Below are 16,763 nucleotides of genomic sequence, written 5' to 3'. Positions count from 1 at the left end.
AAACATACGTGCTTAGTGTACTACTGTCGGATCGGATCAATAGATGGATAGGATGCGTATTTCACCTGCGGGTCGGAGGGTTACCAAGGTGTCTGTTCTACACTTTGTTTTGTCGTTAGCTTTTTTGTATTGTATTTTGGTAGAGCGAGGGGGCCCCGCCTCTTTAAACTAGAAGGGCTTCTATCTTATCGTGGGTCTAGACTATTCCGTTTCGGATCAAAGAAAGCTTCCGAGGAAGAAAGGCCTTTTAGGACGTTTGAAAGCCTTTTTTGCTAAAACACAATCATGACTTTTAAAAAAAACGTCATGAACATCTGAATGATAAATTCATCGAAATGATGAAGCGGTTGATTTGAGAACAGCAAGTAAAATGACTTTGAAGCAGTGCATCCGTTAGAAAAGGCTTTTTTTAGTTTCTATTCGTTGCCTAAAAAGGCAATCAAAGAAAAAACTTGGCCCTCTTAAATAAAGCTTGGCAACATAGAAAAACGTTGGTACCTGCGTACTACATACACACACACACAAGTTGCTCAATTTACTTTTAGATTTCCGATACTCACATGCTATGAGACAATTCAATAGGAAGTATTCGAGATGATGTTGTCCACGTCTTAAAGCACCTTTTATACATGCCTTCAACCAAATCCTTTGAATGTTGGATCATCCGTTTTCGAGATTCTAAAGGCAACGAGAGTCAATGCGTCGGCCAACACATCCAATCCCCTTTCTGCCAAGCGCATTTCTATCAGTACCTGTTAGAGCCAAAACCCAAACATCGGAACTGTGGTGTACCCGTGAAAATATCGAGAATTTTTCTCCTGAAATCACAGATGAAATAAATACTATTGCGTAAAGGTGAGGGTCATTTTTTGCGTTGTCTTTGAATGAGATGAGAACTATACACAATAGATTCAAGAATTATTTCTCAAATCTTTTATTCCATTTGCCTCAAAAATAGAAAGAGAAGCGTTTGCTTTTGCCCATTTGCAAAATAGGAGAAGGTCACCTGTTTTCAAAACAACAAAAAGTCAACAATTTTGTACAACAATCTAATTTAATATTTATTAAACCATATGACAACACGCAAGCCCAAAGGTTGCGCTTTGACACCTCTATTTTGCTGTAATTGTAAATGAAGCGACACGAGGCTTTTTCTAAATAAATAGACCGGTCCCCGACTTTACTGCGCGTCAGTTAAGCATCTGTTTAATGGTAAAAAGGTTTTGGAAATACCTAGAAGGGCAGGTCTCTTGCGTCTATTTATAGCAAAAAAAAAAAAAAAAGGTATGTATATGTTTTTTGCTCTTGGCTCTTGCCAGTACTTCTTGGCCTTACATTTCAAAAAGAGGATAACGTGTCTAGGATATAGTTCATTAAAAAACAATATATCCACCAATGAAATGTCGTTGCTTTAAAACAGCAATAAATTGAATCGAGTCCAGATTCCTCTCTCGTGCTCCCCCTCCCCCCAAAGGTCCTCCAAATTCTACTGATTCAACACAACGGGTATAAATACCCTATCTCGTTTACAATTTGCATTCCTTTTTGTGTATATATACTTGTAAATAGAATCATGTCTACTACTACCCCTTTTTCTGGCTGGTTACAGAAATTGACGACTAAAAATACCTTTGTCGCTTCACGTTGGCAATCACGCTTGTTCGTCTTGTTGGATACTGAACTACGGTATTACAAGGACGAGCATGCAGCCACCGCTTCAAAAACGATCGATCTTCGTGAGGTGGCACGGGTGAAAACCATCACGCATCCACATCACCAGCACCTTTATTGCTTCCGATTAGAGCCTCTTACGAAAAAACAAAAAGCTTGGACGATTGCTTGCAAGTCAAAAGAAGAATTGGATGCTTGGGTATCCGCCATCCACCTACGACTTGCCTCATCCAGCACAACAACACCAACGAAACCCCAGCTACAACAGCAGCATGTGATGCGAGAGAAAGAAATGTTGCTTTCACCTACAGAACAACCTTTCTCTACACCCGAACAAAACCGTCAGCCGCCTCCGTTGTCCTTGATGAGCACTCTACACACCGACCATGAAAACACAGACACTGCTGCCCCTGCATCGCGTCCAAGGGTTGTTAAACGTAAAAAATCAAAAGCATGCCTTTCGCGCAGACGAGGTGTTATTTTAAGCCCTTTGGATATTGAGGCCATTCCCGGCTTACTGGATGCTAGTGAAACATCCTATGATTCTTCTTCCTCCTCTACATCCGCCATGGATGAGCTTCATAGCCGTGATACGGATCTTTGTTACGCTATCGAGATCAACCTCTCTCCATCCTCCGTGGTGAGTAAAGACGATCAATCCATTCTAGAAGGCCAACTAGAAGAAGCGAATAAAGCAGTGCCTCAAAACGCTTATTTACTCAACATGTCTTCGCCTTCTTTTGCCATTTATAAAGAGCGTTTTCATATATAAAAAAAATGGGTAGGCAAGATTGAGTGCTGGATAATTCAACGGACGCCTCTCATTATTATTTATCAAAAGAATGTACATAGTTTTTAAAAAAAAGGAAATAAACACAAGACTTTTTTTTTTTCTTTCTTTCCCATCTTGCTCATCGATGGATCAACAACTTGCAAATCAATTATTTGAAAAAGGCGCGTTTCTATTGTTTCTAGAAGCCCCACCTCATTTAGAATTTGGCGTTGATTATCATGCTTGGACCATTGGTCCTTTATTCAAGGGCGTTAAAATGATTCCTCCAGGTTTACATTTCATCTATTACTCGTAAGGTTCGGGAGAATGCATGCATAAATGTACACGCCATTCATTCACCCATCGTTTCGAGATTATTAGTGCATTGAGTAAAGAAGGAGCGGAAGGCATCAGAACAGGTTTTTTCCATTTCTTTGAATCCAAAGAAGTGTTGGTGAGAGAATGGAATCCTCACATTGAAGACTTGCGTGATGAGACAGAATTAGACCCTGATCAAGTAGAACGTTTACGATCAAGTAATATACACTGGTTTTTTTTTGGTTTTTTTTTATACGAATGAGGACAAACATCCTAACAACACTCTTTTCATGCTAGATATTCGTGATTTCGATCGTAATATGGGTCCTTATCCACTGGACCCACCGACATTTTACGAACGTTGGAAGCAACTAACCAACTATATTACACCCGGTCTTGTTCATCGCATATTACCGAATAATGGAAAAGTCAGTCACCTGCCTGAAAAAGGCAGCGATTCTTTGGAGCCATCCCAAGATACCAACAACAGCAGCAGTAGCAGTAGCCGTCCTCCTGAGACCCTCGATCCAGCAACCATCAAAGATCAACGGTTAGGCAAACAGATTGAAAAAGAACAAGGCATGGAATTCACTCCCTTTGTCCTTCGACACTCTTTTCCTAAAGGTGCAGTAGGCCAGGAGGTCACACGATGGAGTCTGGACAAATCATGGCTGACACGACAATTGCTCAACACAGTATATCATGGAGACTATAAAGTCTTGTTGGGAGAATTGCAACTGGCTTTTGTCTGTCTGCTGATGGCACAAAATTTCTCTGGTTTCAATCAATGGAAACAGCTGGTACAATTGATGTGTTCATGTCAGCAATTAGTAGAAGAAATGCCAGACCTGTTTTACGACTTTATGGGTAAAGCATCTTTTTGACTCGAGTAGAATAGGCGACATTTTCTCAAGCCCGTCTTCATATTTGAATAGATGTGCTTCAATGTCAACTGAATGAATGTCCTGAGGACTTTTACAGAGATATTTTATCAGAGAATAACTTTACCACGATTGTTTTGAAGGTAATCCACATATATGATATATATGACAAGTGGCATATGAAGCCTAAACAACTTTTTTCTCGTTAGACATTACAAAGAAATATACCGCTTCATAATGAACGATTGGGGAAACGCTTTATGAAATTGAAACGTTTCATTATCAAAAAGTTTGACTGGGAAATAAGCGACCATGAGGACGATGAAGAAGAAGAGGAAGGAGGCGAGAATGCACCTGTCATTGTTGATTTGGAGGAATAATTCAAAGCAAGAACTGTCCGCTGACTACCAGCATTGTTTCTGTACATAGCATAAAACAATTCATATACCAGACATGTGTCGTTTCTAAAGCCATCCTCCTCCATTATCTAGACCTTAAACAGATAAAGTATATTGCTTGGCGTCATATCGAAGCCATAGCTAAATTTGTATTTGTTGTATCCTTCTTTGTCTATGTGAATAGCCTTCCGATCCATGGATGATGAACAATGTGTAATATGTTAAATACATGCATCATATCTCAGTTTCTGGACTTTTATCCTTTCATTCGACTTTTTTCAAAATAGACTATTTACTTATCAATTGCTACTTTTTCATTCCAAAGCATGGGGTAAACCGTTTGGTTATGTCTGCTTGTGTACATTTACGGGTTATTTTTGACACTAACTCAGAGATCATCCAAGTTACAGTTGCTCCAACCATACATATCCTTGATGCAAGGTTATTGATGACCATCATATCTTAGAAGTCACGGAAAAATATTTCAGTATGTGAAAGAGATACGTGCCGAAAAAGGGATCCATGTACTTTCGCTTGTTCTAAACGTACGCTTTATACATCCACAGCTTCTCTTGTGGACCCTATTTTGGTGTCGGGATCAGAATAAAATAGAGATTTGCAGATCAACAAAAAAAAAATATATATAGTATACACAATTCTATTCCTCTTTGCTCATAGTACCAAGATCTGTTATCTAAAAACTCCAAAGCTTAAACACTCCACTCTAACTATTGGAAGAAACCCTCCCACCTCATACAAAAATGCGTGGTATCTTTATTCATATGATAGCATTATGTGTTCTTTTCCCAGGTAAGATGACTTTTGATGCAATTGTTATCACAATGTTTATTGAGGTAGATAATAACCATTCTTATCCATTTCTCTATCCACACCACTTAGTCGGTGTTTTGGCTGTTGAAACTCACAAAAATGACGTTGATACTTCCTTCTGGTGACGATTCCCAATATGCCGACTCTAACCTTGATCACAATAAGCATGATTATAATGTTGACGATGGGATTGTTTACTAAAACATGTATCAGTGATATTGTTGTTCTCACCAAAAAACTTAGGCCTTTTAGAGAAGCTATAAGATCGAACTATCAAATAGTTATTTACAACACTCCAAACTGTAAAGATTGATAAAAATATATTACTTTATCCTTGATTTTAGGTCGATAGACATTATAGCTAAGGGTGAATCCTTGGCTATCGATGTTCTCCACAGTGAAATAAAGGCGATCGAAGGCGTTATCTCCAAGTCTCGTTATGATTGCTGTGCTATTCTTAGAAAACTTGATAAATATGACGCCAAAACATTGCTGGATCTGGGAAGAACTTTTTATGACTGAAGCCAGGGACATCTTTAGTCCTTGGCAAAAGAGGCCTGAACTTCAACTGCTTTATTTGGAAGACAGAAGTTTGATCGAAAACATCGAAAAAATGAAAGCCTCAGCCATAGCACTCAAGATTTGTATGTCTGATAAGTTCTGAGATAATGAGAAGGCTGTTGAGAATAAAACTATTGCTGAATCGAATGGTCTATTCTCGGATGCAATTAACGCTTGCTAAGAGATGGTTTTTTTTTTAATTTTACGTTATACACTATTATTTTTTCACACTTTTGGATTACTAAAAAAAGTGCAGTTATCGTCCGTTTTAGAGTAGACTCTTTTTTTTTTTGGGTGCTTTTAGACTTCAAAATAAATGCTACTAGCTCTATTAGCTGGGGACACGGGTTATATCCTGTTCACGTAATAATTTTTGAGGCGACCATCTATCAGATGAAAAATGGCACGAAAAGGTGGAGGGGGGAAATAAAACAACATATCTTGGCTGTAGGGAAACGTTGAAAGTGTATTATTAGCTTGTGGATGTAGGTTGGAACAAATCTACGTATGAAAGATGATACAAAGTCCAGATTCTATCCATCGCGTATATATGAACCATCGCCTAACATGGTGAGGCGTGATATTCAACTGAATAATAAAGGGCTTATTTATCACACAGTTTTCGAAAAAGAAAATTGTGCTGTCGGGAGGAATGTGAGCATGCCTTGGAGTATATGGTTTTTTTTTTCTAAGAAAAAAAAAAAGTCGTTCTGCCATGGTATGGATGATCGACGGTAAAGCGCCTTTTAAAACTCTACTTTCCCCTTTTTTGTTTCGCTGTTGGATCAATCCAGAACATTTTTCGTGATCCGATACAGTAAAAACCATAAATTCCCCGCTTCAACTGTTAGGATATAGTAAAGGCAGCCCTATTCCACCCGTTATCCGTCGATCACACGATTTTGGATGGGTCTGACCTGTCGTTGGATCAAATACTTTCTAGAAAAAAAAAAAAAGCAAGTCGATTTGATGAGCATGGCGCAACGACTTCTGCCTCGATGCTAACGTGTCAATTTCATAATGTCTCCTCCCTCTGTTTTGACTCTACCACCACGTGGGTCCAGGCCATGCAACGATGTTGCAGAATTTTCCTAGTTCAGAATTTTTGCATACCCTTGGAAAATCGTCCTTACACTCAATTGCTATCTTTGTATCGACACATTTGATTGATTACGTGCCCTGTTCATTGGCAAATAGGACGAGTAAAGGATACGTTATCTGTCAACATAATAACAAGGCATCTTTAGGATGAACATTTTACCCAACGCAAATTCCTATTGGATTTGTATTTTACCAGGCGGTGTTTCAATATTCTACTGTTATGCACAAAAGCCCTTTGCTTTGTCCCCCTTCTCATCATGAATGGCAGGAAGCGACAGCATTGAGTGAAAATTCTATATAGATCAAAAACACCAACCCCTCTGCGATGTGTGACAAATGAATAGATTAAATATAAAAAAAATTCCGCTTTATTTCGTGGGGGGGTTTCCGTCTTTTTTTAGTTTTTTTCCAACGACCTCCCGCCGTACTCGTCCGGATCAATGACCAAAATGGATTCTATCACTGTGCATTTTCGTGCACCTCTCTCGGGAGACGACTACGGTGGCTAGAGTTGTTGCTATGGCTACCAGTGTGTTCTCTAAAGGGATCCCTTTTTTTAAATAACATGAATCATCTTTTCTCGTATCCCAACCCACGCCAGACGTGGACAGATGAATAAAACAGCTTTTCTCTGCTCAATAAGTAATGCGTCACTTGTACGCGCAGTGTACTCTGTGTATCTTGGAATTCTCTCATTCCGACCGACCCCGCCAGTCTATATACCCTCATTTTTCAAAGAGATCAAGAAAAGTGTCTTTTTAGAAAAAAGATAACTCTGTTCTCTTTTTTTTTTTTTTATTTTCTTCAAACAAGCGAGAGAAGATACTAGAGAAAAGAAACACAATGCCTAAGCGCTCTTGGTATAATTATATCGTCGGTGACATTTATGTGACCGACGATGATCCCAGGAAGTATTCAGAAAGACGCAAAAACATTATTATTCTGCTGGTGGCATTAAGTGGCGTTGCAGGTCCTATGAGCTCCATGATGTATATGCCGGGTCTCTTGGCTGTTACGCAAGATTTGAATACAACCATATCAGCAGTCAATGGAACTATTTCTGCCTATGTTGTCTTTATGGGCATATCGGTAAAAATGTGCATTTCGAGGGGTGTGACCCTAAGAATTTTTTTTAACATGTTTTTTTTTTTTTTTTTTTTTTTTTTTTTTTGTGTCAATGAATGATAGCCCTTGTTTTGGGCGGCCTTGAGTGATACCTGGGGTAGAAAACGTATGTATTTACTCAGTGGTTTGATCACTGTGATCAGTTCCGTCATCAGCGCTTTGTCTAGCCATATCGGCATGTTGGTCGTGTTTCGTGCATTGCAATCCTTTGGTGCCAATGCTGGTTTAACTCTAGGTGCCGGTGTCATTGCGGACACCATACCTGTAGAAGAAAGAGGAAAAGCCTACGGTATATTCTACTCGTAAAGTATTTTTTTTTTTTTTGCCTCTCTTGGAGCACTCTTGTTTTAGAAAAAACTAAAAAAAAAGTCCTGTTTATCTTTTAGTGGTCCTTTACTTGGTCCTGTCATAGGTAATGTAGGGTGGTTTGTTTTTGTTTGTTTTGTCCTGGTTTTTTTAACCTATCTAATTCTCTGTTCATAGGTCCTACCATTGGAGGTAATAGAAAAATATCACCGTCCACACGGCAGATCACAGATCGACTCACTTTTTTTAAAAAAAAAAAATAGGTTTCTTATGTCAATATCTTGGTTGGAGATCTACCTTTTATTTTACAGCCATTCTATGCGGTATTTTACTCGTCTTTACAGCTTTCTTTTTACCAGAAACGCTGAGAAAGCAGAAACCATCCACAACGGTCACTGACACAAAATGCCACGATAAAAAGATAAACGAGCTCGTGCTCAACAACAACAACAACAACAACACGCATAATAACAAAGACGAGGATGATGCGAGTGTCTATGCGGCCGATACACCAACTCAAGTCATCAACGAGAGTCCTCTTTCCCAGCCGCAGCAGCAGCATGCTTCTTCTTCTTCTTCTTTTCTAAATGCGTTACAGGACAGTTTTGGACCCATGTGGATTATGTTGTATGATCCAAATCAAATCCTACTTATGTTGTTTACCAGTATCATCTTTGCCAGTTTGTATATCATGGTAAATAACACTGCCAGTTTTCGCTTGGGGGGATTCGAACTCATTCTTTTTTTTCTTTTGGATTAGAATCCTACCATTACACAAACATTCAAAAACATTTACGGTTATACAGAATGGCAAACAGGACTTTGTTATTTGTCTTTGGGTGCCGGATTCATGATTGGTTCTATTGTGAGTGGTAGACACTCGGATTATTTGCTTCTCAAACTATCCAAAAAAGCATCCAAGCAGCAAGAACCCTACGGGGATCAACCAAAAATCTGCCCAGAGATGAGATTACAAGCGGCTGTGCCCTCCTTCTTCCTCATGCCTGCAGGTTATCTTATTTATGGATGGTGTACAGAAAAGAAAGTGGGTGTCTATGCCCCTCTCATAGGACTTTTCATTTGTAAGCCATAGTCTAGCCAAAAAAAAAAAAAAGAAAATTGCCAATGAAGGGAAAACGCTAATCGATCCCTCCCTTAGATTCTATGGGTCAAATGTGGGCTTTTACACCAGTCTCTGTCTATCTTGTGGATACAAAACCAGGCTACTCAGCTACGGCCGTAGGTATCAACAGTTGCATCCGCTGTATCTTTGCCGCCGTGACGACGGTCTTTTCCAGTCAAGCCGTTGATGCTCTCGGCACCGGCATTATCTTTACCATCTTGGCTGCTATAGGTGTTTTGAATGGCGGTTTCGTATTAGCCTGTTATATTTGGGGAACGAAATGGAGAAGAGCTTTTGAGAAAAAGCACATGCCAGCCTTGTATATGCTCAACAGTACAGATCTCGATCTAAAGGAAGATCCGTCTTTATCCAATCATAATCTCGCATCAGCAGCACTTGATTTACAGCAGTTGGAACGAGTTCATACCCACCACAGCGCTAGCATTATTTGAAGATAACATGGAGAAATAAACATATACCCAAAAACAAAAAACAAAAAAAGGGAAAAGGGCGACCCCGTTTGCTTGGATAGGAAAGGGTGGTGGTAGTTCAAGCATCTTGCAATTTTTATTTTTTTATCTTTTATCAGCGCACCCACCACCCTTCACAGTAAATACAGTTGTTTCGTTTCAAGGGTTTCCCCCAATGTGCACCACTCAACCAACCGCTATCGTCCTTTTTTCAACATAGCAGTATTTCTTTCTATCAGAAAATAGAATGAAACTATAACAATAACATGAATAAGAAAGAGAATGATCCTGTCTTTTTTTAAATAGAATCATCACCCACCCCCCCCGTCTCTATTGACAGCAAAAAGGTATAGAATTCCCCCCTCACCTTTTAATATAATAAATGGAAAAATAGCAAAAACAAAATACATGTTGTTGTATAAACAAAAAAAAAGGGTATACTGATCGGACCTCTTTAAGAACGTTTTTGGCTTCCTATAAGTGTCTCTTTTTCTTTTTCAAGATGAGCTTCCTACGCGTAGATGCCTGTTTGGCATGGAGCTATCCTCTTTCTCCGGGTTGGCCCCTGATATCTATCAAGTGGGTATCCTCGTTGTCTCTTTCTTCTACTACGACCCCACCACCTGCTTCTTGCTCGTTCAACAATGGAGATAGCATAGCTGTCTCTTCCTCATGCGTTGACGTTTTTACAAAGGGTGTATGATCACGACGGTGGTGCTCCTCCTCGTCGGTATCGTCATCGGATAAAAAGATGGATTGACGTTGATGGCTATGATGAAATGAAATGAGCAACACACCATGAATTAAAACACAAATACCCATGAGCACCGCCATGAGTGGCCACCAACCCAAGCTATCCCATTGATTGTAATAAAACAATCCGTTAAAGAGACAAGAGACATTGAAGGAACAGAAATTCAAAGGCACCAAAATGATGGTATCACATAATTGAACACCGCGATTTAAATAGTACAACTAATCCATTTGGGAAAAGAATCAAAACGTCAACCCATCGGTGAACCCTTCCCTCTCAACGGCTCATGACGACTCCAGCCTACCTGTAAGAGAGCGGTGAAGATCAAAGCCAAGACAATGACCCACGTCAAAGGATAAATAAATTGATTTTCACCATGAAATAACGTCAATATCAAGAGTTCCAAACCACTTTTGGCAAACAACATGGCTTGACTACTGATATTGGCACCAAAAACGCCATAACTAAGAAGAATAACAAGATGAGTTGGATGTCCTGCCCTCCAAGTAGTGTGTGTCCCCTTTACCTGATCCCAAGCCAAGTCTTTATATTTGGATGCTGTAAGGCCCACCACCATTTGGATTGTTGTCGTGAATGTAGGATATATTCTATCAAATGCGTCATGCCGAGTCCCACTATTGTAAACACTTCCACTACTGAAAAGTAAATGATGAAGGAAGGTCGTTTGTAAAGTGTCATCAAATCTTTTAATGTATGTTTCGCTTCAGGAGTTGTTCCAAATCCGGCAATGAGACCAGCTCCCAATGCAATCCATGCAGTCCCTGACAAAAAGAAAAACACATAAACACATGTTGTTATTAGTTTTTTACACTAAGTGCAGGCACTTCTGATCTTACCGAGAAGGGTCTTTCTTGTAAACGGATCGCCCAAGATGAGTTTGGCAAAGATAGCATTGAAGACTAAACCCATGGCTCCTACCGGTGCCAGAATAACAATCGGTAGATACCCAATGGTACAAGTGGATCCCACCAGTGTGGAAAGGGTATAGATCAGGAATCCCGATATCCATAACGGTCGTTTATAAAGTGCTCCCGTTTTCCGTTTTCTGCTGTTGTTGTTGTTGTTGGATAAGACATGATATTTTCTTTGTAACGAAAGACCAAATGCTTGTGTCATGCTAGCCACCAAGGCTATCAGCAATGGACGCCATAGTTCTTTGGATGAAGTGGTAGTGAGCATGGAAGGAAGTAGGGAAAAAGAAAAAAGAAAGATTTTTTTCTTCATTTTCATGCGCTTATCTATTTATAGCCCCCTCCCTCCTCCCAACAGAGGTGTATGCATATCATTATACATCTGGGTGGTTGGTTACTCAAAAGATAGTGTACAGTATTTTTTTTGGTCAGTTCTGATGTGGACTTGATGGGCCTGAATTCGGACTTTTTTTTTTTTGGTTTTCAATCGATGTTACGGTCGCCAAACATCAGTGTCCTAAACTGAAGACATGATGCTATAACTGCAATGCCTGCATGGAATGAATCGATGGATCCTATACAATCCATTAATGTAGCTCTCGATTACGGTGAATGGTGTTATCGAGATGGCAATGCAACGAATGAACAATGTTCAGCTATGGAAAGCGTCCCATTCCCGCCACCCATGAGAACAATGAGCCCTGTTGGTAGAGTCTGCGTACACCTTTTTTAACATCAGTGAAAAGCAAGTTTCTTTCTATTCGATAAAAAAAGGATCTGTCCAACCCTACATGGTAGGTGCTCAGACGGACCGCAAAGCTCGACAGATGAACGATAGCTAGATGGGATAGATATGGACAAGAGCATCAGCCTAGGGAGGCTTTCCTGTCGCCTATCACGCCAAGGGCGCTAGTATATCACTTTTTCACGTCATTTTTACAGGACTCGAAAGAGGCACGGACAAAAAGTATTTTTTCAAAAGTACACGCTGCCTTGGTATTCCTTTTCTAATGAAAGAATGGGCCCTTTCCCTCGCAGCAGGCTACGTATTCAAAAGAGCTTTTTTACTTATACCATGGCTTGTAAAACCCTCAGTAGCATATACCTTATACTAGGTGATCTTGGCCCTCACGCGAAAACAAAATTTCTGGCACTTTTTTTTTTCTTTTTCTGCTGATTAATGAATGATCGGGCGAACATATAAGAATGTTTCAGTTGTTTCTGTTAGTTCTGCCTATGATTTAAAAAAGCCAAGTCCACGCTTTATTTTTTTTGACTCTTTTTTTTTTTTTTTCCCTCGATAAAAACACGTATTTAAAAAAATGGTTCAACAAAACAACAAGCAAGTGATTTTCAGTCAAATACCTTCGGGTCTTCCTGACCCTAAAAAGGACATGAGCATCCGCACGTCCACGATGGATCTGGATGCCCCGTTAGCCAAAGGCGAATTTATTTTGAAAACGTTGGAAATTTCTGTGGATCCGTACATGCGCGGTCGTATGCGTGACGCTTCGATTGAATCGTACGCTCCTGCGTTCCCTCTCCACGAACGCATGACCGGTGACACCATGTCGGTCGTGGTGCGCTCCCATCATCCCGACTACAAGGTCGGCGATCTTGTCTATGGCCGTACCGCGTTGGGTCTGTTTGAAGAATACGTCAAGGTCGATGCCGACTATGCCAAACAAGCCTACGTCGTGCGCAATGACGCGAAAGAAAACAAGCTGCCGTTGAGCCATTATGTCGGTGTCTTGGCCATGCCCGGTATGACAGCGTACTACGGTCTGCATGAAATCGGCCAACCCAAAAAGGGCGAGACGTTGTATGTGTCTGCTGCCGCGGGTGCGGTCGGTCAGCTCGTCGGTCAATTCGGCAAGGCAGTCGGTCTCTACGTCGTGGGTTCCGCGGGCAGCCAAGAAAAGGTCGACTATTTGAAAGAGATTGGCTTTGACGCTGCGTTCAACTACAAAGAAGGCGATCTCGAAGACAACTTGCGCAAGCATTGCCCCCATGGCATCGATATTTACTGGGAGGGTGTCGGCGGCAAGATGCTGGATGCCGTGTTGAGTGTCGCCAACAATTTTGCTCGTATCGTCGCTTGCGGTATGATTTCTCAATACAATTTGGAAAAGCCGGAACCCATCTATAACACGATGAATATCGTCACGAAGCGTATCAAGTTTGATGGCTTTATCATCATGGATCATGCAGCAGAATATGAAGACAAGTTTTTGAAAGAGGTGACGCAGCTGTTGGTCAGTGGAAAAGTCAAGTATCGCGAAGATATTGCGCATGGTATTGATCAAGTGCCCGAAGCGTTAGTGAATGTTTTACGTGGCAAGAACTTTGGTAAACAAGTGGTTCACATTGCTGATCTCGAGCCATAGCGAGGCACGCTCTACTGTCCTTTGCGAGCCATCTCATGGAGAGTCGACATAGGAGTTTTTTTTTTTCTTACAAGAGCATTCAAAAATGACGCAGTCAATCATCCATGGAACAGGTTCCCTCCGCTCCCCCCCCTTTATTTTAAAAAAAGTTCGCTATACACTGTACAAGATAACTAAAAGCATTTTTTTTTTTTTTTTGAATCGTCTATTCTTTTTTTTTTTTTTTTTTTTTTTTATTGCCAATAATGTTGTTGATATTGATTGGAGGTTACATGAGGATAATAAGACATGGGAGTAGGTGGTGGTTGTTGTTGTTGTTGTTGTTGGAAATGAACATCATTTTTGTTGGACAAAGCCATGGGGGGTGCAGGTGCAGCAGCAGCATAATTCATTGTATTTGTATACATATAAGGTTGATAAGGAGCAGCCATCATACTCGAATACGTCATGGGTAAGGTAGTGGCCGTCGTCCCATGCGTCATCATTGTAGCCGTGGTGACTACTGTCGTAGGAGCAGTAGCAGGCGTTGTTGTCGTGGTAGGCGTACAAGTCGTAGGAGGGGTAGTAGAAGAAGAAGAATGAGAGGTGGCATTGACATGCTGTTGCTGCTGCTGCTGCTGCTGCTGTGGTGGTGGTGGTGGTGGTGGTGGCTGCTGTGGATGCGTGGATTTGCTATGGGTTGTAGGAGGGTGATGATGCGTATGGCTTGCAGCATCGGAGGACTGTGTTGTATAATGATAATGTCGATGATTCATATAAGGGGGTTGTTGTTGTTGTTGTTGTTGCTGTTGCTGTTGGTGAGGATAGGGATACGGTTGTGCTTGTGCTTGCTGATAATGGGTGTTGGTAGGAGGTTGCATGTAATAATAGGAATAAGGTTGCTGTTGCTGCTGCTGCTGCTGTTGTTGTTGTTGTTGTTGTTGTTGTTGTTGTTGTTGTTGTTGAGGTAAGAGGGAGGGCGTGTGATTGCTAGAGGACAAGAAGCGATTGCCAGGGACTACCACGGTTTGTTGAGGGGACGACAACATCATGGGCTCCATGACGGTGGTGGCAGGCTGATAGTATCTGTTCATGTCTCCTTCTTTTGTGTTTTGAACAAATAAAGCTGGCATGGAAGGGGACGAGGCCTGTTGTTGCTGAAGATGACCGTACATGGGTGCGTTAGAGGAGGGAGAATAATAATAGTTCATGGTAGCCGCTGGTAGTCGAGAATTGTAAGGCATCTCAGCGGGGGGTGGCGGGGGTGCCATTCCCATCGCAGCAGCCGATGGATAGAGAGTGGTGGTAGCCGCTGTCGTTGCAGCGTTCTCGATCATGGGCATAGGATGAGTAGCTGCGACATTGTAGCCAAGCACGGCTGTCACGGGTACGTAAGAAGTGTACAGAGGACCTTGCTGAGCGAGAAGTGGGGTTGCGTAGGAGGGTTGAGCTGCTGCTGGGGCTGCTGGGGCTGCTGCTGGGGCTGAAGGGGCTGGTGACGGTTTCTTGCTCATGGAAGGTTCGAAAGCAGGTGGAAGAGGTTTATGCTGATACGTTTGAGCTATGGGAGATGCTTCCTTTACAACAGCAGGTTGAGTTTTGGTTTCCTTTGCCTTTTCTTCTGTTTCAGCTGCAGCGCGGGTCACGGTCGGACGAGGAGGAGAGGCGGGCACGCTTGTAAGAGCAGTTGCTGCTGGCTCTTCTTTGGCTGTTGCACCACCGTGGGTGCCAACTGCCATGTCTTTGACGGTCTTTTCCTGACCCTCCTCATTCCCATTCTGTACGTGTTCATCCTCTTCCTCATCGGATGCCAAATTCAAAGTACCAAAGCGAACATGGACGTCATCCAGGGATGGGTCAATTTGTTGATTGTCAGGTAATACAACGGCTTCTACTTGGTTGAGCATTCTTGTTTTACGTTGCATGGTCATGTCAGCAAGGGATGCCATGTCGGACTCTTCCGCGGTAGTGACTGATGGCGTTTCTTCCTCCTTCTCCCTAGGTGGACTGTCGTCAGCCTCCTCCTCCTCCTCCTCCACCACCTCGTCCTCCGTTGGCTCGCTCACTGTCAAAGGTTCCTCTACTTTTAAGGTCGTCGATGCTTGTACCGCGTCTTTAGAGTGGTGGCTGTCCTCATCGCTCTTCTCAAGGACATGGGGTGCCTGTCCATCGGCCTCCTTTGGGTTGTCTGCTGTTAGGTTGTTGGGTTCTGAATCGTGTGCTGGTTCCTTTGTGCTGTCATTCTCTGTGCCGCCCTCTTCTTGTGCTTGTTCTACTTTCCTCGTCTCTTTCACGCTCTCTTTGGCTTCTTGTTCCTTCTTTTTCTTTTCTTCTTCTTCTTCTTCAATCGACTTTTTCAAAATACTGGCCCATGAAGGCTTGGGAGGTTCTTTGTTGGACGTCTCTTTGTCTTCTTTTTCTATCTCATTCTTTTGCTTTTTCGATCGTTTGGTTGGACCGCCTGACCTTTTTTCATGAGGATCCTTTTTACCGCGTGGATGTGTAGGTTGATATTTTTGAGAGCGATCTACAACAGTATTCTATGAGCACAAACAGACAGACAAAAGGGGAAAAAAAAAAAAAAAAAAAAAAAAAAGAAAGAGTAGCCATGGGTTTTCTGATAGGGGCAGGCTTGGGCTTACCTCCAACCTCTTTCTTTTTCTCCACGATGGCGACACGCTTGTTTTCATTGTTGCTGTCTCGAGGAGGTCTTGGTCTTTTTGGTTTCACCTCTCCCCATTGACTTGCGTATCCTTCGGATATGCGTGCAATGGTCAGGTCTAGATCGCCCTGACATTCTTCCATGACGAAAAGTAAATCGTCCTGACTCCATTCAGGAAATAATTCGTATAAAGGCTTTATGGTATGTTTGTATTTGTATCGAAGCGACTTTATGTTGTTGCTGTCATTCTTGTATTGTTGTTGATATCTATTGTATTGGGAGGGCATTTTCTCTTATATATCAACGTATTTTAAAAAAAAAAAAGCTTGGTTTTTCTTTTTAAGAAATAATCCCCTCTTTTATTTTCCAGAGAGTCTAACTTGTATGAAAATGAAAAAAAAGAGAGCTATATTCGAGCAGAATAGCTTATCTTTTGTTGATGTATGCCTTGGAATAGTGGGTGGAATCAATGAAATAGTGGAAAAAAAAAAA

At 41.5% G+C, this 16,763-nt stretch overlaps 7 protein-coding genes across 7 annotated transcripts; 5 read left to right on the top strand and 2 right to left on the bottom strand.

Annotated features, from left to right (window-relative positions):
- Positions 1-1,243: 1,243 nt before the first annotated feature.
- BDF20DRAFT_901891 (uncharacterized protein) lies at positions 1,244-2,755 on the top strand. The gene has a single exon (XM_053082835.1). The coding sequence runs from the start codon at positions 1,574-1,576 to the stop codon at positions 2,441-2,443; it is 870 nt and encodes a 289-aa protein (XP_052930771.1). The 5' UTR covers positions 1,244-1,573; the 3' UTR covers positions 2,444-2,755.
- Positions 2,589-4,022, top strand: BDF20DRAFT_917805 (A1 cistron-splicing factor; the record flags this gene model as incomplete). The annotated part of the gene is made up of 5 exons (XM_053084613.1): positions 2,589-2,755; positions 2,825-2,979; positions 3,059-3,628; positions 3,697-3,785; positions 3,852-4,022. The coding sequence occupies 5 exons, from the start codon at positions 2,589-2,591 to the stop codon at positions 4,020-4,022; spliced, it is 1,152 nt and encodes a 383-aa protein (XP_052930770.1).
- A 779-nt stretch (positions 4,023-4,801) lies between these two features.
- Positions 4,802-5,393, top strand: BDF20DRAFT_917804 (uncharacterized protein; the record flags this gene model as incomplete). The annotated part of the gene is made up of 3 exons (XM_053084612.1): positions 4,802-4,850; positions 4,941-4,992; positions 5,216-5,393. The coding sequence occupies 3 exons, from the start codon at positions 4,802-4,804 to the stop codon at positions 5,391-5,393; spliced, it is 279 nt and encodes a 92-aa protein (XP_052930769.1).
- A 1,923-nt stretch (positions 5,394-7,316) lies between these two features.
- Positions 7,317-9,963, top strand: BDF20DRAFT_901885 (major facilitator superfamily domain-containing protein). The gene is made up of 7 exons (XM_053082834.1): positions 7,317-7,622; positions 7,722-7,960; positions 8,045-8,070; positions 8,142-8,156; positions 8,228-8,658; positions 8,725-9,046; positions 9,124-9,963. The coding sequence occupies exons 1-7, from the start codon at positions 7,377-7,379 to the stop codon at positions 9,537-9,539; spliced, it is 1,695 nt and encodes a 564-aa protein (XP_052930768.1). The 5' UTR covers positions 7,317-7,376; the 3' UTR covers positions 9,540-9,963.
- Positions 9,964-10,097: 134 nt separating this feature from the next.
- BDF20DRAFT_830065 (uncharacterized protein) lies at positions 10,098-11,448 on the bottom strand (the record flags this gene model as incomplete). The annotated part of the gene is made up of 4 exons (XM_053078361.1): positions 10,098-10,532; positions 10,616-10,775; positions 10,838-11,093; positions 11,169-11,448. The coding sequence occupies 4 exons, from the start codon at positions 11,446-11,448 to the stop codon at positions 10,098-10,100; spliced, it is 1,131 nt and encodes a 376-aa protein (XP_052930767.1).
- Positions 11,449-12,476: 1,028 nt separating this feature from the next.
- BDF20DRAFT_901880 (uncharacterized protein) lies at positions 12,477-13,766 on the top strand. The gene has a single exon (XM_053082833.1). The coding sequence runs from the start codon at positions 12,566-12,568 to the stop codon at positions 13,628-13,630; it is 1,065 nt and encodes a 354-aa protein (XP_052930766.1). The 5' UTR covers positions 12,477-12,565; the 3' UTR covers positions 13,631-13,766.
- A 97-nt stretch (positions 13,767-13,863) lies between these two features.
- On the bottom strand, positions 13,864-16,414 carry BDF20DRAFT_840403 (uncharacterized protein; the record flags this gene model as incomplete). The annotated part of the gene is made up of 2 exons (XM_053079384.1): positions 13,864-16,136; positions 16,252-16,414. 2 exons carry the CDS (start codon positions 16,412-16,414, stop codon positions 13,864-13,866), a joined length of 2,436 nt encoding a protein of 811 aa, XP_052930765.1.
- Positions 16,415-16,763: the final 349 nt, after the last annotated feature.

Source organism: Mycotypha africana (genome assembly GCF_025528875.1).
Source record: "Mycotypha africana strain NRRL 2978 chromosome Unknown BDF20scaffold_18, whole genome shotgun sequence".
Lineage (NCBI taxonomy): Eukaryota > Fungi > Mucoromycota > Mucoromycetes > Mucorales > Mycotyphaceae > Mycotypha > Mycotypha africana.
Note: the sequence above shows the minus strand (reverse complement) of the source record. Positions and strands in the feature narration are given on the sequence as shown.

Coding starts and splice junctions, on each gene's coding strand:
- BDF20DRAFT_901891 (XM_053082835.1), top strand. CDS start 1,574: ATGTCTACTACTACCCCTTTTTCTGGCTGGTTACAGAAATTGACGACT.
- BDF20DRAFT_901885 (XM_053082834.1), top strand. CDS start 7,377: ATGCCTAAGCGCTCTTGGTATAATTATATCGTCGGTGACATTTATGTG. Junction 7,961..8,044: donor GCCTACGGTATATTCTACTC/GTAAAGTATTTT, acceptor TTTATCTTTTAG/TGGTCCTTTACTTGGTCCTG. Junction 9,047..9,123: donor TCTCATAGGACTTTTCATTT/GTAAGCCATAGT, acceptor TCCCTCCCTTAG/ATTCTATGGGTCAAATGTGG.
- BDF20DRAFT_901880 (XM_053082833.1), top strand. CDS start 12,566: ATGGTTCAACAAAACAACAAGCAAGTGATTTTCAGTCAAATACCTTCG.